This window comes from Paroedura picta, chromosome 11 (genome assembly GCF_049243985.1).
Source record: "Paroedura picta isolate Pp20150507F chromosome 11, Ppicta_v3.0, whole genome shotgun sequence".
NCBI classification, from domain to species: domain Eukaryota; kingdom Metazoa; phylum Chordata; class Lepidosauria; order Squamata; family Gekkonidae; genus Paroedura; species Paroedura picta.
The window spans coordinates 36,503,237-36,527,655 of record NC_135379.1 but is presented as its reverse complement, the minus strand read 5'-3'; the positions used below and the strand labels follow the sequence as shown (position 1 = coordinate 36,527,655).

At 41.1% G+C, this 24,419-nt stretch overlaps 1 protein-coding gene across 6 annotated transcripts in view; it reads right to left on the bottom strand.

Annotated features, from left to right (window-relative positions):
- RBMS3 (RNA binding motif single stranded interacting protein 3) overlaps positions 1-24,419 on the bottom strand; it is an 862,898-nt gene that overhangs the window by 748,107 nt on the left and 90,372 nt on the right. For all 6 annotated transcript variants that reach the window (XR_013225653.1, XM_077304656.1, XM_077304653.1 and 3 more), the window contains exon 2: positions 9,124-9,192. Coding sequence is in view for 5 of the 6 variants with exons in the window: in XM_077304656.1 (XP_077160771.1) it covers positions 9,124-9,192 (69 nt within the window). In the remaining variant the exon portion in view is untranslated. The remainder of the gene's footprint in view (positions 1-9,123; positions 9,193-24,419) is intronic.

Genomic DNA, 24,419 nt, shown 5'->3' with positions numbered 1-24,419 from the left:
AAATGATTTCTAGCTTTTTTTCTGGAAGAAACAATTGTTCAAACCCAAGTCTTTATAAAGTAAGAGGAATGCTTGAGAGATGCCAAACCATTCATATTTTCCAGTTATTTGACTGCTCAAAAGAATCAATGCAACAAATTCTAAGATGCCTTTAAAGTGATTATTAGATGAGATATGAAATATGCCTCGACTGGCTTAGAGCATCTTTATGTACTACTGTATTTGGTTTCATTAAGCAGCCATTTGCAGAAAGAGGGAGCACAGTAGAGCTGCTGTGCCGAACGTCTGCCCTTTGTCTATAACGAGCAATCTATTTTCATTCATTTTCTTTACAGACTTAAATGAGCAGATGTAATTCAGTTTAGATAATGCATCACAGCTGCAGCGGGCAGGAAAGAATGGAAGAAAGTAATTGTTCCTGAAAGGAGGATACAAATGAATCGAGTGCATCGTATTGGTGCAATTCAAGTTGGAATCCCTCTCCATCAACTTGGACCGAGCGTGCATAGCAACAAAACCTTCCTTCCTCAACTGTATTTCAGTAAAAGTGCAAGGTTGAATGGATGAATGAGCGTTCTTCTGTTCGTTATCCTACCAACAGAATGGAACTTTTTAAAAAATCCTTATACAGTTTTTTCTTATTACAGTAAACATAGCCACAGTAGATTTCCACTGGGACCGTGCCAACCAGCAAGCTGTTTAGTCCTGTAGGACTTGTCATGCACGGTGCCAGCTGTGCTTCTGGTAATGTCTTCCCCCAGTTGGATCAAACAAAGAGATGGATTGAAATGGCCTAAGTGCATTGAAGTGCTAAACACTTCAAGGAGAGTGGGATTCTACTGGCTCCAGCTATCAGAAACACTGACCATCGCCATTCTACTGCTGCCGTCACAGGCATATCCCTGTTTCACGTACCCCAAGATGCTTGTAGGAGGCATGGACCCGTAAAGGCCAGGGGGAAAAAATCCACATAGTAAATTTGTTCATGCCCCTTGTCAGTCTCACCACAGAGATCTATTTCATTTTGCCAACAACGTTGATGCAAAAAAGCACTTAAACAACACGTTTTTTATTTTGTATCTCAGCACAGCTATAAAAATGGCCTGCCTTCTCTTTCTAAAGATAAATGTGCTTTGCTACTGCAACCCACTTAGCTTCTTGTCTTTTGTTTTGGGGTCTGAGCATTGGGAAGCTTAAGTCAGACAATCAATGAACACTGAGAACATATGGGTGGTATTGATCACTGGTTTTCACATACACTACAGAAAGAAAGGCAAAGACGTACAAAAGTAATGTGCACACGAGCAGTTCACAAGGAAAACAACACTGGTGAGTAACCATCCTCCTAAAATTGCATGTGCATAATTTCTGATAAGCAGTACTTTGAAAGATTTTTAAATAAGTACCTGTGCTTGTAACTACGTGACTGTAGATTACCCTCTGGTCTCCCACCCAACATTATCAGGCCCCCATCCCTCCTATACTAGTAAGGGCTCCAAAACTGAACAATATAAAGAAAAAATTAGGAAACTCCTAGACCCCACCACACACAAAAAAACTAGTTCATGACCCAATTAAAAAAATCACACGAAAAATCATCCCACCACCATGACACGCACCACAAACCCTACCACCCAGACTATATGGACTCCCTCAAATACACAGAGTCTATCTCACTCAGTCACAGTTCTCTTGGAGCTCTCTCAGCCCCACCTACCTCACAAGGTGTTCTGTTGTGGGGAGAGGAAGGGAAAAGCAATTGTAAACCACTTTGGGACTCCTTTAGGTAGTGAAAAGCAGGGTATAAAAACTATTATTATATTAAATATTTCTTACATCCTACCTCTTCTCTTTGGACTCAGATAGTAAACTCACAATAACAAACTGGAGAGACACAACATTTCCAAAATCCTTTAACAAAAGGGGAAACAGCTCACAGGCTTAAAACACTGCCGAAAACAGTTCACCCCACCTCCCAGCAAATGCCCCTTGGAATAAAATGGTCTTGCACATCTTCTCCAAATGCAGATTTGATCCTGTATGAATTATTGTACATTATAGTTCGTTTTTACATCATAAACTTACGGCGCAATCTCAAGAAAACTTCTTGCGGAGTAAGTCTCATTGAGCAGGACTCTGAGTACACCTGCTTAGCAATGCTCTCTTAGGCCAGGGGTAGTCAAACTGCGGCCCTCCAGATGTCCATGGACTACAATTCCCGAATGCTGGCAGGGGCTCATGGGAATTGTAGTCCATGGACATCTGGAGGGCCGCAGTTTGACCACCCCTGTCTTAGGCAATAACTTTGTTTTGATCAAAAGGGACTGAAGGGATAATGCCACTGATAAAAGTGGTGTGATAATATGCTAATAGAGACTTAAGACTTGGCCTGAAGTGAATAAAAATGCAGCTCAACAAATCTTCTGGTTTTTTTAATTATTTATTGTAGCCAGTTGCCAGTTTGAAGGCTATTTGAGCCGTCGAATTTGATGGCACTGAATATTGTTTTAAAGCGGCTTTTATGCCGCTAGCAGAGTGCTTGATAATGTCCATGTCAATTTTTATTGTTATTTTTTTTTAAACCTTGTGAAGATCTCAGAGGAGGCAGGAAATAAATGCTCCAAACTAATAACAATATATGGTGACAAGCAAAACTGGTGCTGTACTTTCTGACGGCAACAATCATCTACTTAGAAAGAAGAGCAGATTCCCTTTCAAACAGGCCAGCGGTGCTGTGAGCATTGACAGGTCCATCCCTCATGATTGGCAATGCATTGTAATAGTAATTACTGCTCGTTTCCAATCCAGTGATAAGAACCATGGCCACAGCCTCAGGAGCTTATGTCCATTGATCCTTTACAATTGGGGCACACAGATACAAATACCTTGTACAGAATTTATAACATATGCTTTAGAATGGTTCCGTACTGCCTGAGAAACAGTCATTAACTATCATAAAGTATTATAGGGGACATGAAAGTGACGTCCTTAATACATTTTACCATCCCTCTGACTGCAGCATACCTTTACTTCTGAATATCCAATCATGTTACTTGAACAACTTGCATTTGGCTGCACTAAAATAAGAGCGAATCAACAAACAGGCTAAAAATATAGTTGGAGAAAATGTTCGTTCTGATCGCTACTTTTGCAGTGTCAGTTGTTTCAGTCCTCGTCCTTCCTATAATTCAGTGCAAAATTTTGTTAACTTCTTTTGTTGGGGTCACACACAATGCCTAATTTAAAACATCCAAGCTCCATATGTCTATATTTGAGTCCAGTAGCACCTTACAGACCATCAAGATTTGGGGGGAATCTGAGCTTTTGAGCTTTGATCCGAGACACCAACGCAATTTTCAGGTTATGAGTTTTTGAGTCAAAAGCTCATATCCCCAAACTTTGGGTGGTCTCCGAGGTGCTCCTGGATTCACATCTCATGGTTCCATTGCAGACCAACATGGCTACCCTGGGAAACATATTTCCATAGTACTTCTATGATAAAAATATAATTTCAGAGAAATACCGAAAATCCAAGATGCTCCTGCATAGAGCGGATGAAATGAGTATGTGTATAGTTTTCTTTTGCAATGTTGACATCTCAGATTGGAATGGCTCATGTCAGAGAAAATTCCTATTGGAGGAATCTGGATGGATCATTATTTGAAAACACATTAGCAAGGTTCAAAAGCAATTACTTTAACTGCAGAGAGAAACTCCTTCCCAATAGCAACAGAGAATCTTTTAGCACCTTTATAGTTAAAAATTTCTATTGCCTTGCTGAATATCTTTCTAGATATTCATTTTCAGATTCATGATGATTATTTTCATTTATATGCTACTTTTTGCCAATTTAGTTCACAGTGCAGCCTGCAGTGAAAAATTACATAGCCAACATTGCAAAATGAAATTAAAGATCTCTTTCATTTTTCATTCCAGGAGTAAGCTCTTTTAGTATATTACTGTTTTTTTCTGATTTGCTGTTGTCTATTTATATTTTCTCTTGCTCTGACCCTCTGCCATACAGAAGAAGTGTTGGTTTTTATACGCTACTTTTCTATCTGAAGAAGTCTCAAAGCAGTTTGCAATTGCCGTCCCTTCCTCTTCCCACAGCAGACACCCTGTGAGGTAAGTGGGGCTGAGGGAGCTCTGATAGAACAGAGGCCATCCTGGACAATAGACATTTCAAGGGCAGTAGCTCCATGCTAACTGCATGACAACAGGTTAGCTGATAAGGTATTAGGACATGATGTACAGCAGCGAGATCCGTTCGCTACTGTAATATTAGGCAGTCTTGATTTATTTGGGTACTTCTACCCAGATATTCTCCCCAATTGGGACCCAAAGCCGCTTAGAACACTATTCTCCCCTTCTTATCAAGCTATTTTTACTTCAGTCATGGATGCAGTTGGGTGTACAAAGAAGAGAGGAGGGGATTAGTTGAGTTCTACTGCCAGGGTACAGGATTGTATATATATTTCCTTCTTCTGTTTTATGTGATTTTATCATTTTATTGTAAACCACCATGAGCCGGCATGGCCCAGGAGTGGCAGTCAACAAATACAATAAATCAATCAACGAACGGAAAAAAATTAATTAATCAATCAATAAATAAAAATACAAACAAAGTAATTTCATCAAGAATTTTATCTGTCTATCCATGCTTTTCCCTTTCACCTGTGGAACAGGCAACACAATTCAGGCAGTCTGGAAAATAAGATTCTAGCCGGATTCCTTGTTATCATTTGTTAATGCCTGGTGGCTATCTATGCCACAGAAAGACACTCAGATCAACTCCAAACATGCTCGCCAAAAAGGAAGTCTTGATGAGTTCAATGGATCTTGAATTCCTATTAAGTCTGTTTTTTAAGAAGCCATTGTGTGGGGGTGAGATGGGAATGAACCCGCTACTCAAATCACCTGAACAATTACAGTGGGTTTTTATGTTTTGTTTTGCAGCATACTTGCTCTTTGGTTAAAGCACACAGGATGTTGACTGGGGAAGTTTATCAGGGATTGAGGAACAGGTGTATGCCTGGTTCTGTAGTTGGCATGGTGATTAAATTTTGGATGCTGCCAGCATAAAGAATATAATTGTCCGTGTTATATATATAAACTCAAGGAAACAAGAACAATAAATTGAGTGTGGGAGAAAGATCTTCCTCACAAACATTGGTTATTCAGTGGAATAATTATGTATGTATTTATAATTTCACCACAATTCATATGATCTACTGGAAGTACATATCTGGTTCTTGCAGACTCATGGAGACCTTCATATGACCTAAGCCCCCACCAACCATCTAACACATATTTTGGAAAATAGAAAAGTTAGCAGAAGCAGGAGGAAATCAATTTAATTTTCATCATCCCTTCCATGCACTGAAGGTCACAGTTGTGCAGTTCTATTCGATTTTTCTATGGATTCTTTAAAAAATGTATATGGAAAACCTTCATTGAGTTCCCAGCATGAGGCAAAGAAAATGCAGACAATATGAATAGGCGCCATGATCCTGTTTGTTCTTGGAAAACTATTTTCTAAATGGGTAAGTAAACAAGAAAGAAAATGCCTTTACAGGCTCTCACACAGAACACAATCTAAGATCCAAGGTATATATTTTACTGAGACCTCATCTTAAAAAAAACAAAACCTTGGGATTTCTTGGCCAGCTGTATTTTCCCCCCTCTCTTCTTAGCTGCCACTGGCATTTTAATATCTTCCAGTCATCTGTATGCTTATTAGGGTGGGGGGGAGAACCCTGAAGATAGAGCTTTATTATAAAGAGATAAAAAGGGGGAGAAAGATTATAGACCAAATGACAAAAAGGAGGAGGAAGATTACAGAACATGAGGTAGGTGGAGAAGCTGTACCACAGGCATGTATTAGTGTAATAGGACAAAGCTTTTCCAACAGATGCAGAATGGCTCAGATTTACTTTCAAACAACATCCCTGCTAGTTAATCTCTCAGCCCTGTTCATCCACTAGCGGGATTCTAATGTTACAAAACAATAATCTAGGATATAGGCTTATCTTCTTCTCCCAGGAAAAGGAAACAAGTATTAACAACACAGAGCACAGAGGGTCCCGTGGCATAGGGCATGTTAAAGGTGCATTCTTTTAATTCTGAAGTGTATCTCCTATTAACAGGAGGAAATGTGCAGGCATACATCGAGAGAACCATACCCCATTACATGTTTTGCCCCAAGCATATCAGTAGGAATCTACTGACAACTTAAACACACAGCCAAATTCCATTAGAACGCACAGCACAGTCCTTACAATTATGCAGTTAAGGATAGCAATCGCAGCATTTAATGCACCAGAAGAAGGAACTTTAAAAATGTATTCGAAAAAATGTAAGAAAACCCTGTCAAGTTTGCCCAGGTATGCCCTGAGCCTGCAGAGTCAACGCATTTTGGGGAAAAGGGTACAGACAGTTTTTCTTCAGCATGATTGTGCTGGCGCTTAGCAGAAATTAAGCTGAGACTGCTATCTCCTGTCCTTGAGGATTCACACAAGCTTCAATGGGGTAGAATGCCATAAAGTTCACCTTCCAAAGTGACCATTTTATCCAAGTGAACTGATCTCTGCTGTAATAGCAAGAGATTTCCAGGCCCCACATAGAGGTTGACAACCCTATACCCAAGAACAGCCAAAAAAAGCGCCCTTTATTCCATTCTCCATTCCCCTATAAGCACCCTATTTCCATCCTCCAACAGTAAAAGAAGAAATCAAGTGTACAGATGTCCATGGACTACAATTCCCATGAGCCCCTGCCAGCGTTCGCTGGCAGGAGCTCATGGGAATTGTAGTCCATTGACATCAGGAGAGCCTGATTAGGCATATGGAAAGCAGGGGTGCGAACTGGTGGACACATTTTACAAATGGCACATGTGGGCAAAAGGAGGTAAAGCCTTCACCCTTCTGTCCAGAGTTTCTCTCACTGTGTGCATTATTTCCTCTTCACCACCAACTTCTCCAGAGACACTGGGAAGTACGTTAATTTAGGTCATATTTGGGTTGGTAGATACCTGCTGAGGCCCACTCTCTATGGCCTTCTCTAAATACTGTTGTCTCTCAAATCGCTTCCAAGTGAGCACCCAAAAGTGATACTACTGATACACACACTCTTGAAACTCACCCAATTTCTATGGTATTTACCAAAGAGTTTGACGGAACTCCTAGGTGGGTTATGCATGGCAAGAATCCTTGCAAAACGTCTGCACAAAAAGATGTTAGCAGCCACTCTGTCTTGTCAGTAGAGTATTTAAAGCCCTTCTTTTACAACAGTCATGAAAACATCTGTTTTTGCATGCAGAAATGCTAGTGTGTTTTTGGTCTCCTCCCCTGTTCCACCGTACACCAATGAGGGAAACAGACAGCCTCTAGTCCCTCATCCACCAATGGGAACTTCAGGCGCCCCTTGTTCAGCGCAGACCCTCCCATCTCTGCCATGACATTACACCAGCAGAAAATTAATTAATTTATTCTCTCAGAGCCATCTACAAGCATTTCAATCCATTCTGTATGATGATCAGCAGACCTCTGACGTTGAAAGGTTGTAGTGATTTCAAAAGGCATTGTGCCCCGACAGAAATTTCTTGTTGATATCTCTGTGACCATGAACTACAATTCCCATAAGGCCCTGCCAGTAGCATGTGCCAGAGTGGTAGTCATGTGACATTGCAGCTCACCATAGCCTGCCAATGAGCATCTAGCACAACAGAGGAATTGTCCCCCACTATTTGCCGTGAAAAGTCTATCTTTCAGTGCATAATCTTTGCAAAAAAACATGACTGTTTTAATAAATGATGATTTTTAAGAGGTCAGCATGCTGGCTTCGATTAAAACTTTTACATTCATAACCCACCCTAGATAGCTATGATTTCACTTATAGATTTTGACCAGGAAATGACAGAGTTTGGGGAGATTCCTAGAGAGTTGTGAAGTCACAAGGAAATGATGTCAAAGTGTGACTGACAGTTTTCTCTCCCAGATCCTTCTCCCAAACAGCTCCCAGGAGCACAGGCATGGGTCTGGCATCCCTGATCACATCTGATAACACATGTACCCAGGTATCTATAGCAAAATAATTCCATAGGGTTTAGTGGGCACCTTTGCCACAATCTCTAAATTGCAGAATGGTGGAAGTGTGCAACCATGGCACCTAATTTTTTCTCTTGGTTGTCTGCAGCATCTGTGCAAACCAGGGACAAAAATCAGGAGGAAAAATATGAATGTAGCCAGACTTCTCATAAGGATCAGGCCACCGAGCAGCTGCGGCACTGAGGAGGACTCTGTTATCATCGCAAAATCCAATATAGTAAGATTTTATAATCACACCTTCCCCGCCCCCCGTTGAAATCTCTCCAAACAAAAGCGCAGAATTAATTACTAACACTAATAGTTTAGAATTAATAGAATTGCTCATAGCTAATTAATAATACAATGAAACTGAATCAACCCTTTGATTGTTCGTTCGCTAGGTTTGTTTTTTTACAAAGAAAATCAACTGGAAATGGGGGGGGGGGGGTTAAAGCCTTATAGCAAATAACTGATTTGACATTCCATGGGACCTTAGACACTGGTAACTTTATCAGCACGGGGGCTACTGTCATCAAGATAATCAGAAACAGTCAAAACAATACAAGTCAGCCACTACCAAGAGGTGCTAATGTAGTAAAGTTCTGTAGGAGCACACCAAAACGAGGTGGGAAAAAACCAACAAAACCCCAGGTGGACAAGAGAACTTGCCTCCAAAACCTTGTTTTGCATCTTTTTATTGGATATGAAACAAAGCCCCTCTGAAGTTTTTTGTGTCTCCTCCATTCCTACCCTGATACATGCCAACAACAATGGGTCCCACTCTAGCTTTCTGACAATCTGCTTATAGCTCTGGATGCTGCAGAACTACTTCAGTACTTCCCTACTGAATCATCTCTTTTTGGCCCAAGCCAGTATGGAAGTTTGTGATGCCTCAGCCCCTGCAGTGAACCACTGAACGCAACTGGGAAGAGCCACTGATTTCAGGTGCCTGCAGGTGATGCCTTTTCTATTTACATTGGACTGCAAGCACCATTTCTCCATTTGTTTGTCTACTGGTTTCTCTGCAAAGGTTCATTACCTGATGTGGTTGTGAACTCGACCATCTGCTGAACGAAGGTGTGCCTGAAGTCTTGTTGACGGTAGACTTCTGGGGGGGGCAAAAAAGAAAACAATGCTATTAATCATATATAGAAAGGACTGTGGCATAATCTGCTATCAGAGTTTAGATTTATTTTTAGTTGTATCAGAACACGAACATGTATCAAAAAAACATGTTTATGAGCTCTCAGAATGTGATACTTCTGAGGAGATGGTGGTCATATATGACCTAAGTGCAGATTAAAATCTGAAGGTACTATACTCAAATATTGTTTCCCAAAAAATTATTTTCCTGAACAATTCTTACTTGCAATATAGAACAAGGAATGGGTAGTGCAGCTGATTTGTAGGAGGGAATAAGCATGCTTACTAGACTACATATTGCAGGATGTGTGTGGGCCGGGGACAGAGGTAGTCCTGAAGTCTTGTTTTGTTAGGTCTGGGACTCCTAGGAAGGTAGCATCAGGTCTCCTGTTGACTCCCTTTCCAATGAATACGCTTGACATAATAGCAGAAGTGATTTATTGAAGGGATGCAAAGCTCATAATTATTCTTGCTGAAATTGATTTGATATGCAATACATTAGTATAGCCCCAAGTTCCCACCCCCAACTAGCATAAACCTGCCGCAAATACAGAAGATGGAACTCCTCTTTTCCCCAAAGAAAAGTCAGCCTCATCTGGGCCCACAGAAAGATGCAGCACACCCAGGTAAAGATCACATCATTCGTACCAAGCAAGCTCAAGGTCTAAACTCAACCTGGAACTCCTTCCCCCACCAGATCTCCAGAAAGAAATTCAAGCATTAGAATGCACAATCTGCACAAACAAAGCCAAGCAGAAAATGGTTACAAGCAGAAACAATTTCAAGTTTCCCTAAGCGGTTACATTCCCCTGACCCCCCCCCCCCTTCCACTAAGAGGAGATTCTTGTAATTTCACTGGCAATTGAGAATACATTGACAAATATATGTAAGAGTTCATTGACAGCGTTCATTGACAGTTGATCTTGGTGGGAGACTGATGAACGGGCAGATCCTGAGAGGTAGGCGAGGAGACAAAAATCAACTAAGTGTATTTATAATGTCGGTAACTTGAGATTATTGGCATAACATCATGATAAAAGGCAATCGTCCCTAGAGCCAGTTTGGTGTAGTGGTTAGGAGTGCAGTCCTCTAATCTGACGAGCCGGGTTTGATTCTGCACTCCCCCACATGCAGCCACAGCACTGATAAAGCTGTTCTGACCGAGCAGTAATCTCAGGGCTCTCTCAGCCTCACCCCCCTCACAGGGTGTCTGTTGTGGGGAGGGGAAAGGGAAGGTGACTGTAAAGCGCTTTGAGCCTCCTTCGGGAAGAGGAAGGTAGCATATAAGAACCAACAACAACAATTCCTCCTCCTCTTCTTCTTCTTCTCAGCCCTAAACCTTTCAAGGGAAGTAATTCTGTGTAACAAGGCAACCTTAAACAATTACATTAAGTCCCAGTGACCTGGCTTCTTTTCTAACATGCAAAATGGAGCCTATGCACCTGATTCCATTTTATACGACAACTCCTTTGTAAGCTTCTGAAGTCCTTGAAAGCCACCATTAGTATAAAATACTGCTGTACTACAAAATTATTAATATGGCAACTGTCTCCCTTTAATCCAAATTACTTTAATTAAAAAGATAAAAATTTTAAAAGCTCCAGACAGTTCCTTATTAATGAAACCATCAGAATACAAAAGGATCTTTAAATAGTTGAGTGGGATTGCTGAGCAGAGAAGAGCATTTCTTCACAGATTGTTTTAAGAAAATATTGCAGTGTGGGGAAATATTATAACTTGCAACTTTGCTGGCGGGGGGAAGGGGGAAGGCATAGGGTGCCTTATGAGCAAAGAGTCCAGGACTTTCACAAGATACCACAGCCCACTCACAAAGCAAAAGATTGTTTGCAATGGTCCCTTAAAGGTAAAGGTATCCCCTGTGCAAGCACCGGTTCATGTCTGACCCTTGGGGTGACGCCCTCTAGCGTTTTCATGGCAGACTCAATACGGGGTGGTTTGCCAGTGCCTTCCCCAGTTATTACCGTTTGGTCCCTTACATATCAACAACACTTTATTCAGTGTGGTTTTTAGTACCACAGAGAACAACCTTGCACAAGTGTCGAGAAAGCGTAGGTTTGAAGTGTTAGGCAGACCCACGCATACAGTTCTGCACGGTGTGGAGAAGGAATAATAAACTTTTTCCTTCCCTTGCCATAATACTGCAGCTCTGGCTCACCCAATGACTTCCATGAGCAACAGATTCAGAACAGACTTCATAATACATGAAATGTCACAAGTCCAACAGCACGCAATGAGATAGGGGCCAGTACTTGAGAGCCAGCATGGTGTAATGGCCAAAGAGTGGCAGTCCACATGCAACCAGCTGGGTGACCTAAGGCTACTCCCAATTCTCTTAGGGCTGTTTTTCAGAACAGTACTGTTAGAACTCTCTCAGCCCCACATTGTGTCTGTTATGAGAAGAGGAAGAGAAAGGTATTTGTAAGTCACTTTGGGGCTCCTTTGGTTGGTGGAAAGTAGAGTATAAAGAACAAGTTCTTCTTCAAGGCTGCAATCCAAACAAATAGCACCACTTTCCTGGAATTAAATAAAATAAGATTTACTTCTCAGTAGACCTGCTTACGCTTGCTTTGTGAATCCCTTACATGGGATCAGACAGGCTCATGGAGAACAGGTAACAATGGCTGCTATGTATAAGGACTAGATGAAACTTCCATGGTGAGAAATAGTGCCACTTGCTGTTGGTGGGTTTCCAAGAGGCATATGATGTTCACAGTGAAAAATAAACTGGATTAGATGGACCAAACAGCAGGGTTTTCTTATGTTCCTGTGTAGGCTCCAGGATTTGTGGTTAGCCTTAGTTTGTGGTTAGAATCACTGCTTACCTTGGAGCATTGGAAGTTCGGTTAATTCTGTGAACAAAATAAGGCATTAAAAATTCTGCACTTCCTAAAACTCTTTGGCTTCAGTAGTCATCATGGGTAAGTGTTCTGTTCAACACTGCAGAAGATCAATGGCTTATTGTGCTGATTTTTTTTTTTACATCACAGTGCTTGGATTGAAATTGAAATAATTTCCCATAATTTGTGACAGGTGATTCAGAACAGTCACTTCCAACACGACAAATCCACCTTACTTCCTTGATTATACCACCGGCGATTTTTGAATTCTTTCCCATTCAGAGTCACACTAATCACAGCCTTCTTAAATTATGGACTGCAAACTATTTGACATGCCATTTGTGGAATACTTTCCCATAAATATAACATGTCACCGTTTAGCTCCTAAATGAAGCAATATTCTTGCAATGGGTTTTCCTAGGGAGGAATGAAGGGTTACTTAAACTGTCTCCCTTGCCCAGAGGATTACCACCCTTTGGAGTGACAGCCAAGGACAAAACCAAATGGTACAACCAACCATCATTTATCACCGCTTTTGGCCCGGCATCCTCAAACATACTGTAGGCACAAGTAGTCCTGCTCTCGTCTTCTTGGAGTTGGTTTGCTCCTCAAACAAGAACATGATTGCAACGCAATTTAACCTACTTGGGATGGCTTGCAGAGTTGATTCCTTAATTGTAGGAGGCAATTCTACTTAACATTTGAAAACTAAAAAGAAAGCTGAACAAAATGCTCCAAAATCAGATTTGAATGAAATACATATATGCATATGTACATGCAAGACATTTTTCAGTTGCACCCAGAATATTGTGTTGAAAATAACAGCGGCCTCCTACTTTTTACAGTACTGCCAGAGATCATATCACTTGTTTTTACAGGAATTAATGTTACAGCCGGATGAGACAAGAACAAAGAAAATACTAACTAGAGGTGCCAGACATATAAAACAGAGCTCTATAGACCTGGAGGGATAAATTTTGATGGAATTATAATGAATTGAAGCTTTTATTATGGTGCAGGAATCTCAATCGGCGTTTTATGTGTCTCCTTGTTTTGTCACCAGCAAATAACTATTGACAAATTCAAATCATTCGTTGTTGAAAGGAGTTTAGCAAAAATTCATCAGAAGATTTCTTAACTACCGGCACATTATACTTGTATAGCCTGCAGGAGGATTTTGCCTACCAATTTAATTTAGGTAGTTGAGTAATCTAAAAAAAATAAGGAAGGAATATGCTGTGGCCATAGGGATTTAATAAAGACAACTTCTGAAGTGAAAATAAAAAGGATCAATTAGGGTCAGCAAGGACATAGACTTTAAAATGAATTGGCCTCCATAACTATCACATAACTTCTACAGATTTCTTTTAAGGCTAGTTTTCTTGTCCAGGCAGCTGAGGTCTTCCGTTGGATGTGATTTTGGTCAAGATATCTTGACTTCCATCTTGCCTCAGCCACTTATTGTAGATATTTAGCTAGCCCTCAAGACATGTCAAAATATGGGTCTATACCTCCCTTCCTCCGAGAAGTTCAGAACGGTGTACAAAGGCCTCTTCCCCCTCTTATTATCACAACAGTGTTGTGAGGTAGGCTAGAGTGGGAGGAAATGAGCACACCAAGGTCACCCAGTGGTTGAAGAGGAGCTTGAACATATCTCCCTGGCTTTTTATCTGACACTCTAACCCAGGGGTAGTCAAACTGCGGCCCTCCAGATGTTCAGCGTTCGCTGGCAGGGTCTCATAGGAATTGTAGTCCATGGACATCTGGAGGGCCGCAGTTTGACTACCCCTGCTCTAACCACTACATCACTCTAGATCACTACAGCCAAAGTACTAACTTTTGCCAGCCAATGACTGGATGCGTGCCTAGAACTGACCATGATAAAGAAAGGGCAACAGGAAGCTATTCGCAAAATTTTATGCCCCATCTTTCTGCCCTCATCACAGCCACCATGGCAGCTAACAGAGTAAAGACACACATTAGAGGAATGTACCATACAAAAACACATCATTGAGACAATTGTAATGAAAGCTAAAAAACACATACAAAAATACAAAAACAATTGTAACATTGGGCAGGAAGAAGGGATCACCCAAGGAATGCCAGACAAAAAAAGTCTTCACCTGCAGGCAGGAGATGGCAACAGAAGGTGACCGACAAGTCTCCCTCAGGAGCCAGTTTCAGGGAAAGCCCCCTCCTGGGTTGCCATCTGCTTGCTCTCAGAAGGTGGTGGCACCTGAAGGAGGGCCTTAGATGATGACAGAAGTAGTGGTCATGCGAGTTTGTAAAGAAGTGGGCAGTCCTTCAGATATGTTGGGTTCCAGAGGTCGGCATGTTTAATTGTACCCTGAAACAAATTGGAAGACAGTAGGGATGGGCTGCGCTGGGCTGGGTGGCCCAGGTTGTCCTGATCTCATCAGATTTTAGAAGTTAAGCAGGGTTGTCCTCAGTCAGTTGTTGCACAGAGGTAGGCAATGGCAAACCACCCCTGAACATTTATTAGCTTGAAAACTCCCATGGGGGTACCATTAGTCGGCTGCAACAGCTTAATTTTCCAAAGACTTTCCAAGGGCAGCCTAACATAGTATGCACTGCAGTAATTTAACCTGGATGCAACCATTGCATGTCCTCAGTGGGGAGATCTTTTCTGCCCAGAAAGGCTACAGCTGCTAACCAGTAGAAAGAGCTGGTCAAATGCAATCTTGGCCCCAGCTGCCACCTGCTTATTCAGTATTTTATTTTTTTAAAAATTATATTTATATACCACCCTCCCCTTGCGGCTCAGTAGACCTGAGTGCCAGATCAGCCCTAAATTATGAACCTGTTTCGTCAAGGGAAGTGCAACCTCATCCTCTTAAAGCTCTCTCGGCTCCACAGGGAAACTCTTCCGGGAAGAGGAAAGGAAAGGCGCTTGTGAGACACTTAAAGACTTTTTTGGGTAGGGAAATGTGAGGTTTAAAAAGCCAGCTCTTCTTCTTCTTCTTCAAACCCTAATTGTTATGAAAAGTAAAACTTAAATGCAAACCATAGAATGACGTACAACTGTTGAAGACAGTTTTATTTAGGACTTCATTTTGATGCCCCTAGTTGTTGTTGTTGTTTTATCAGTAGGTCTCACTGGAGATTTTAAACTGTGGTGCTTATGTGTTCTATAATTTTTCATTGTTTTTGTACTTTTTAATTAATACTGTAACCTGCTTTGAGTTTCACAAGGGAGAAAGGTGGCCAATAAGTATAAATAATGAAAACCAATTGCAAAAAAGGCCCCCTAAAAGTAGTGGAATGGGACATAGTAGAAGCAAGTTCAGACAATTTCAGTAGGATTTCATTGCATTAATACCTTTTTCTGAATTGTGATCATGGACTGCAGAGCCAGTATATTTGCCCCTGTGTTCCCATCATTCACCAAAGAACCATCATAATCACCACTGGAAACTCATTCATTTATTTTTGTAACAGCAGCTAAGCTTTTCCGTTTCAACAAACAATTTAAAGCATGATACAAAATGCTCTTTGTTGTGTTTCACTAACATCCAATTCATCTGCATTATACATCTGTATAATGTGCTTGTGTACAGATAGGGATGTCAGATCCAAGTTTGGAAACACCTGGAGGTTTGGGGATGGAGCCTGGCAGGACAGGGACTTTAGTCAGGGTCCTGTCTGGAGGCTGGCATCCCTATTTACATGCCAGACACGTCCTTGCTAATGCTACAATATAGGATCTGTTACTGGTTGTGCCATTATAATGTGTATTAAAAACAAAAATCATTTCACTGTCAAATATTTGGGTACAACTTGTGGAATCTGATCTCATTCAGGCACCACTCAAAGGAATGAAGGTGCTTGGAGCATTCTGCCCCTTATTCCTTTGTGGACATACTCCCTCTCTCTCGACCTCATTCTTATTCCATTCTAAGCCCACCCACAAATCTAAATCATGACATGAGGAAATGTTAGGCAGGCATTTAAATTCGTCTGTCACTGCAGAAGGAGAGATGCAACACGGGGACTGCAGCAGCAATAACTGAGAAAAATATATCATTTGTATTTCTTCAAGCCCCCTCCCTCCCTGCAACAGGACAGAAATGCATCTTAGCAATAAATTCTTCTAAGAGCCCCTTAAATCTATCATGCTAATTGCAAAACGTGGAGTAGCTATTTGTCTTGTCCTAGAAGTATCATGAGACACAGACTTGAGCTTGGAAAACTTTCAGAAAGATTCCCTAGACAGCTTTGAGCATAAAAGTTTCAGCGGTGACAGCACCGGAATGGACGAACACTCCCGAAAGGAGACTGCAGAGGGGCTTTGGGGTTAAAAGCAAAACAAATAAACAACAAAAAAAACAAGTCACAATAAAAAGCTTGAAAGGTAAGGACAGTGTCAACCATACAGAACATGTTCTTGGTCTCACTAAATATACGCAAAACTGTGTGAAATCTTTATATTTTAAATGATCGCCAAGAATACCTATGCAACACTGTTTTTAAGCAGTAATTAACATAAAACAGCCTGCCCAGATTCTGTACTGCAAAGAATATTCTCAATGCACAGCGACCATTTCAAAGGATGCTATTTGCTAGTGTTATGGGGAAAGGCTGCCCTCTTCAGCCAAAAGTTGGGAAAAAGGTACCCAAGAAGCTCTAGATGTCCTGTATTGCCAACAAATAACCTAACAAACAGAGAAACATTACTAAATATTCTTCTGCGCTGGATTTCTGCCTCAGCTTGTAACTCAGCCATTCTTCAATGGACGGAGATGTACATGTACCACACATTTTCGTGACGGAGATGTGCATGTGTACACTGTGTGTGTGTGTGTATATATATATACTTCTGTCTCAGTTTGCAACTCAGACATTCTCACTGAGATGTATGTGTGTGTGTGTGTGTGTGTGTGTAAAAACCACACTACTGATCCATTAAATCAATGCTTGCTTAACATTACTTTCTGTATACAATATGCGGCTATTGGAATAGCCAGGCATGTGCTGTCAGTAATTGAGCTGTCAAAGTCTGCACTCTGCAGTGTTTACGTAAACTGTCATATATCGGAGTGTTCCAAACAGTCATGTGAATTTTCAGTAATTGGCTCTTATCACATTTGAATTTTTAAACAGCCATGATAAGCCTCATTTATCTGAAATAAAATTTCCATTCTGAGGTTTTTATAGCCGGTTCTGAAAAATCCGAGATGACAATTAAATTATTATTCCCATTATATCTATCACGCATTGCCAACATCCATTTATCACCACATATCCCGGGGTAGAAGCCAAGTTAAATACAGCCTTCTCTGCAAGGTAAATTTTGTACTACATTATCTAGCCTATAATTCATGCATTTTAATGACAAAAACATCCTAACGAGCTTCTTATAACCTCTTATTACAGCAGCAGTTGATAGGAAAGGAAGCTAAATTAAAACAGAATAGACAGTACCACAATTTACAAGAGATATATTTTCAGAGTAAAGTCTTCACTCTTTAGAAAAAGTTATAGATTTCAGGAAGGAAAACAACATATTAGTTTTCCTTTTTTACAGACCCTCCCATGCTTCCTTTGGGGATGGGGGTGAGATATCAACTCAACTGATGGTCAACTGTGATTTCTGAAAACAGGTATACAAAATGTACAGGTATTGTTTCCCTATCACACATTTTCATCCAAGTATGTAGTTCTCAAAAATACAATAAGGAAAGGAGAAAAGAACTATAGAGCAGGGGTAGTCAACCTGTGGTCCTCCAGATGTCCATGGACTACAATTCCCATGAGCCCCTGCCAGCAAACGCGTTTGCTGGCAGGGGCTCATGGGAATTGTAGTCCATGGACATCTGGAGGACAACAGGTTGACTACTCCTGCTATAGAATATTCACTCTCCATGTCTTCAGAGGCTCTCCTATTCATTTCAACAGGAGCAGATCTGTGTGAACCGAATCAGAGGCCTTCTACTTCCATTAGGGTTCCCAGGCTTAGCCTGACTGTCAGCCACTGAGAGACAGGTTGGGGTGAGGACACAGAGAGACAGCTACTGGCAAGGGCAAGATAGCACTTTCAGAAAAACCTAGAAGTGATGTCACAGCTCCCTAGCAATTGCTGGCAACTCTATTGTATGAGATTTCAGAAACTGCAAGAGAAGATGGCCATGATTTTGTGGGAAAATCTGGAAGTGACATTATTCATATCTCTAGGAATTGCTGAAAACTCTTTGGTTTTACCATAGAGTTTCCATAAATTCCTATAAAAGTGTGACATCTGGAAGTGATCTCACACTGCTGCCAACTGTTTTTTCCTTCTTTCCCCTGCCAGCCTCCGGTGTACCAGCAGGCATCGATACCAACACTGAAATAAGCGTTCTTTAATAGCTTGTCTGCTCAGGACAGGCATCTCACTATGTACACAACAGCACCAGTGCCTAGAAGCAACTAGAAAGAAGCTTTGCATGTCTGACAGGCGTTCTATAGTCTATCCCCATCTGGAATCTATCATGCTTTATTATTGGCACATTATGTTTAAGTGATGATGTCCCTCATGTGCTTTTTTTTCAAAATTTGTTCTATAGATGTGATACTTTAGAACTTCGCAAGGATGAGAGAGAAGCCTTAGGCTACGAGGTTAAAATGTCCAAATATGTCCATTTCCCCCTGTTTCACACTTTGCCCACAGCATTTCCATGTTGCTTGCACTGGTCGGAGCTTCCTGTCTGTTTCTGGTTCTTCCATGCCACCAGTGACACTGGGAACACAGGTGATACAGTTAAGACAAAAAAAATCACATTTTCCTCAGAGCAAAAATGTATCCTTCAGTAGCAATTATAGAAAAGTGAGGGAAAGTAAACTACTACCCTTAGAAATGAACAATGTAGTCATGTCAAATGGGACTTTTTTGAAGTTGATCTAAAATATGTGGGTTAGGGTATTCTCATTAGAGGCCTAGAAAAATAGGATTTGGGCTTTACTGATTTAGACTTTTTACAAAAATCTACTATGGATGGTATTCAAAATATTCTCTCTATTACCCCCACCTTGATTTGATTCCATGTCCAAAGTTGTTTCAAGTCACTTCTGTGTATTAACATACAGTTCTTTGCAGACATTGCTTGGAAAGAAAGATTTTGGACATAGTCCCCGAGTTGATAAGTACAAATCCCTTTCTGCTATGCCTCTTTGAAGGCAATTCCCAACCTTATTACGATCCATGACAGCAAGCATCTCAAGTCCACAGACTCCCTCTTCTATCTAGGCTGTCTTAAAAACTGTAGAAAGAAAGAAATGAAACAATCAAAAGGAAATCATGTCATTCTTGGCCATGTTTTTAGATGATGGCCACTGAAATGTCATTGGAAAGAGAATATTGGTGTACCAAGTACAAAAGAATACAATCAATGACATAAAGATAAAAAGTGGAGGTTTGGTTCAATGAAGACTTTTCAGTAATTGTTTAAATAGTACTTTTCAACTCAAGCTTTTGTGTCAAAATGTGATTTATTTAATTAAAACCTTTCTACCATCGCTATCTATTTTATTTACTTTCATAATCTCTCATGTTCTCTTTCCATCAAAGGCCCTCCTTGTTTTCAGACAACGAAAACAACATGACCAATTAAAAGACAGTAACATTTTTCAAAACAGCAGTAAAACAAGGCATGAGTTCTATTAAACCTCATGATGTAGGTTAAGTTTAGAGGCAGTGACACAACTAAGGTCACCCACAAAGCTCAAAAGCTGAACAAGGGGTATAGACTCAGACCACACCTGCCCAAACTGGATACTCTCAACTACCACCCTGGTTTTCAAAAGGCCTCCAAAATGTATACTGGGTTCACCAATAGACCAGCAGTGCAATCCCAAGCAGACTTATACTCTAAACCAATTGAACACATTTTTCACCCAAAATGCTGCAGTGGCTGAGTCTCCACGTGAAACAGAATGAGATGGAGATGAGGTGGTACAAAGGACTAAATATTTTCACTCCATGGGGAAGGTATACCACTTCTGAATCCTCCTTACCTTACATATATACTTGTAAATGGAAAACAATGCTAGAAGAAGATTGTGGTGCTGAATCTAAGTCATTTCCCTCTACACTTCATGTTTGTTTGTTTGTTTGTTTGTTTGTTTGTTTGTTTACTGCCCTCCCTTATTCCTCCATTGATACTACCTTGGCCTTTTAATTCAGTTATCCTGAATGTTTAGTGGAAAAACTAATTCCAGCATTGTCACAGAAATCAGATCACTGTTAAAAAGCTCAATGAACGTAATAGATCATAAATCTGTGCATGGTTATCCATCACTTCTGGGTGGTAAGCCTTTATTTATGAAGGAGGATGCTGGAGCTAGGAAAGAACATCTGTTACCTTAGTCCTTCCTTTTTCCTGCAGAATTCAGTTTCATATGTAATGGATTGCCCAGCCATTTTAAGATACGTAAATAAATGATGAGTATTCAAAAGATCATTTATTTGTCAGTCAAACTCAGTTACCCTTTACATGGACTCCCTGTATTGCTATAATATATTTATCAACATAACAAATACTTTAGGGGTTTTACCGCATGAAACTGCTGAAAATTTACTGTGGTGGTTTGGTTTCACAACAATTAAAATGTAACTTTTTTATGTGTCACATTATTCCTTCAGCTAATCAGTTTTCAGTCTAGAACAAAGACATTAAACGAACACCAACATCTTAGCTCTTTCCAATCAGTGTTCCTATGGCAATTTCTTCCAGCAGAGAAACGGAGGGGTGTCCACACTGATACTCCAGGCTTTCACACACTGTTAAATTCTGAAACGACTTCCTCTATGTAATGTGACTGGGCTATGGATTTCTGAAATGACGGATTAATCTAGGATTTAATCTACGGTTCTACAGCATTCATGCTTTTGTTCTCCCCTTCCCTTCATTAAGAGAAATGAAATACACTGAATCAATTTAGAGAAAGATTTGTTGTGTTGATTATCAAACATGCCCAGTTCTGTGATAAAAGAAGCATATATGCATTTATCACGTCATTTTCTCACCTGGCATTACCTGTAACAACATAATCACATAGGATCTTCTAGACAAGAGATGTTCAGAGGTGGTCTGCCGTTCCCTGCCTTTGCATACCAATCCTATACTTCCTTAGCAGTCACCCATCCAACTACTAACAAGGGCTGACCTTGTTTAGCTTCTGGGATTTGATGAAATCAAGTTGGCCTGGGCCATCCAGGTCAGGTATATAATAAAGATACTACTAATTTATGATAAATGGACACATTTTGCAGTTGAATTTGTCCTATCTACTCTTTAGAACTGAAAAATGCATCCTAAAGGATTTATAACATCTTCCAGATCCCATTGATACTTTAGGGCAACCTTTTCCAACCTTTTGACCATGGAAGCCTTCTTGAAAAAAATGCAGGTTTTGAGGCATAGTGGATGTCAACTGGCCACACCTCCATGCCACACCCCCAGAAGTGCCACACCTCCCTACCAGGTCCCTCTGCCACCCCCCCCCCAAGCCCCGGACCTTCCAGGCCACATCTGGGCACTAGCCTGCAGCAGGCCGCTATCCTACAACCCAAGAACCAGAGCTCTCCAAGGGCCTTCAGCAGCCTAGTGCCTGGCCACAGTCTAAACTATGGGCTGAAGCCAGATGCTAGGCCAAGCCAGATCCATCTGCCAATCCGCACCCCAAATTATAACAAAAACACTTTCCTTGCTCATCAAGCCACCACCACCATGTCAACTCGAAGTGAGAGGAGCCTTGGCCGGAAACGATTTTAACATCAAGGTCCTGTTTCCTTCCCACTCCTTCCAAGCCCATCCTTGGTGACTTTGGGAAAGGTTGGACTGACCTGCCAATATCGGGGGGGAGAGGGATTTTAAATTTAAAATCATTTTTAATATTCCCTCATACTGTGGCACACCTTGGGGGGTTCCTGCAGCACACCAGCATGCCACGGCACACCAGTTAGGAATCCCTGCTTTATGATTCAGAGCATGTACTTCCATTTTTGTATGGCCCATTCAATAACATACAACACATGCTAGACAATGGTTTTACCAAAAGACAAAGGCATATTCGATCCTTTGTATCCCAACCTTTCTTCAAGGCACTGCTGCATGGTCTTCTCCAACCTTCCTTTGTCCACAACCTGTAGAAGAACACTTCAGCCTTTCAGGATGTTCAATAGGCGACCTCAAAGTAGGAACAGATTGGAAAGGGAAATGGCTGAGTTGCAAGTTATTACAACACTCAGAACAATGGAATCCCCAAGACTCAATAGGTACTACATAGTTAACCTCATTAAGCCTTTACATCTGTATTCTTAAGAATCTTCCAGAATGGCCATAATTTTATCTCTTATTTTGAATTAGACTGGTAGATTGTAATGTGACATGCTGAATAGTAGAATGTACTGTAATTTGGAATGGTAGATTGATATGTCTTCCTCTGGCCAGGGGTTGGGGGGCCTGGTTCCGCACAGCTATCACCCCACTTCAGATAAGAAGATGCTGTGAGGTCACCCCCATGCTAGAGAGGAGGCCAACAGAGTATCAGGGCAGGAGCTCAGTGAACTGCACTCACCATTCTACAATTAAAGCTACATCTGCTCATTACAGCCCCATTTTGACATATTTCCTTCGTTATTTTACAGAATACAGAATAAGCTGTGAACCCAAAGAAATGATGGCTTGATAAACTAAGTATGTTTTTCCTGCTTGGTTCTGGAATCTGTTAAACATTTTTATTATGCTGCATGTTAATTTTCTGCTCACATTTTACCTATACGTATAGACTGGTAACACCTATTTCATTGTGTCTGAAGAAGCCTGCATGCATATGAAAGCTTATACCTTGGGGGGAAAACTGGTTGGTCATAAAGGTGCCACTGGATTTCAACATGGTTCTGCTACTTCAGACCGAGCTATCTACCCACTTGAAACTGTGTTAGGGTAACACTGCAATTTTGTTGTTTCTCTCCTACCCCTAGGCTCCCGGCATAGTGTCCCTAATGCTATTATAGCTGACAGCCCATCAAGAATTGATTTTCCTTCTGAGTAAAAGAGTTCAGGAATTAATTGAAGCAGCCAGACAGAAAGGGGAGAGTTGGAAGATTGAGGAATGCTAACTAAGAACAAGGCTACTTTCTCCCGGCCGACTCTCCTTGCCATTAACCTCTGCTGACCAATAACAAAGAAATGATTTATATCGTGACACTTTGCCAGTAGTCTAGCAATGCAATAGAGTTCCGAATATGGGGATTCTGCTTGGAAAGGGGGTGGGTGGGGACAAGGCAAGCAACAAACTCACTCCAATTCAACCCAATGAGGGTTCTGTTATGTATGCCTTGTGCACTAAAGAGGTTTTGTGCAACAAACTGTAGCACAAGCCACAATCCATTATGACACTGAATGCAGCCTAACAGAGAATCATTTGGATTACATAACTCAATAAATCTCAACAAAGGGGGGAAACCAGAGGACTGACAACTGTACTAAAGCATTTCAAAATGCATTCAGGCATCAAAAGGATAACCAAGATATAAAGCACTTCTAACAGTTAGTTGCTCTTGAATGTCCACTTGCCAGGCAAGAATCAAGGGAACTGGAAGCTTCATAGACAAGACGAAGAAGAAGACGAAGAAGAAGATGAAGAAGAAGAGAAATTGGTTCGTAGATGCCACTTTTCTTTACACAAAGGAGTCTCAAAGCAGCTTACATTTGCCTTCTCTTTCCTCTCCCCACAACAGACACCTGTGAGAGAGGTGAGGCTGAGAGCCCTGATATCACTGCTCAGTCAGAACAGCTTTATCAGTGCTGTGATTATCCCAAGGTAATCCAGCTGGTTGCATGTGGGGGAGCGCGGAATCAAATCTGGCTCGCCAGATTAGGAGTCTGCACTCCTAACCACTACACCAAGCTGGCTACACCAAGACGTCAGGATCCACATCTGTTGCCTGGTCTCCAGTTCATGAATTGAGAGCACCAGTCATAGTGATAGCAATCAAGTAATTATAGTCAGTTATTGGAAGGGGAAATAAATTACAAGCGATATCAATCTATAGGCTATGGAGCAATGTTATCTCCCAGCTATTGAGAACAAGAAATTTCAGTTATGACAGATAGTTCCCTAAATGCCCACTGAGGGTTTGCAAGCACCTTTCACAAGCTAGTATCAGTGACAGGATAATAAACGTGATGGGCCACTGGCTAAGGGTTAAACGTCAGCATTCTTATTACTTTGACCTCTTGGCAACTTTCAACGTGTCTGATAACAAAGTGCTGGTTAACCTCCTTACAAGTGCTGGAGTAGCAGTCCACAGAAAGGGGGGGGGGGAATGACA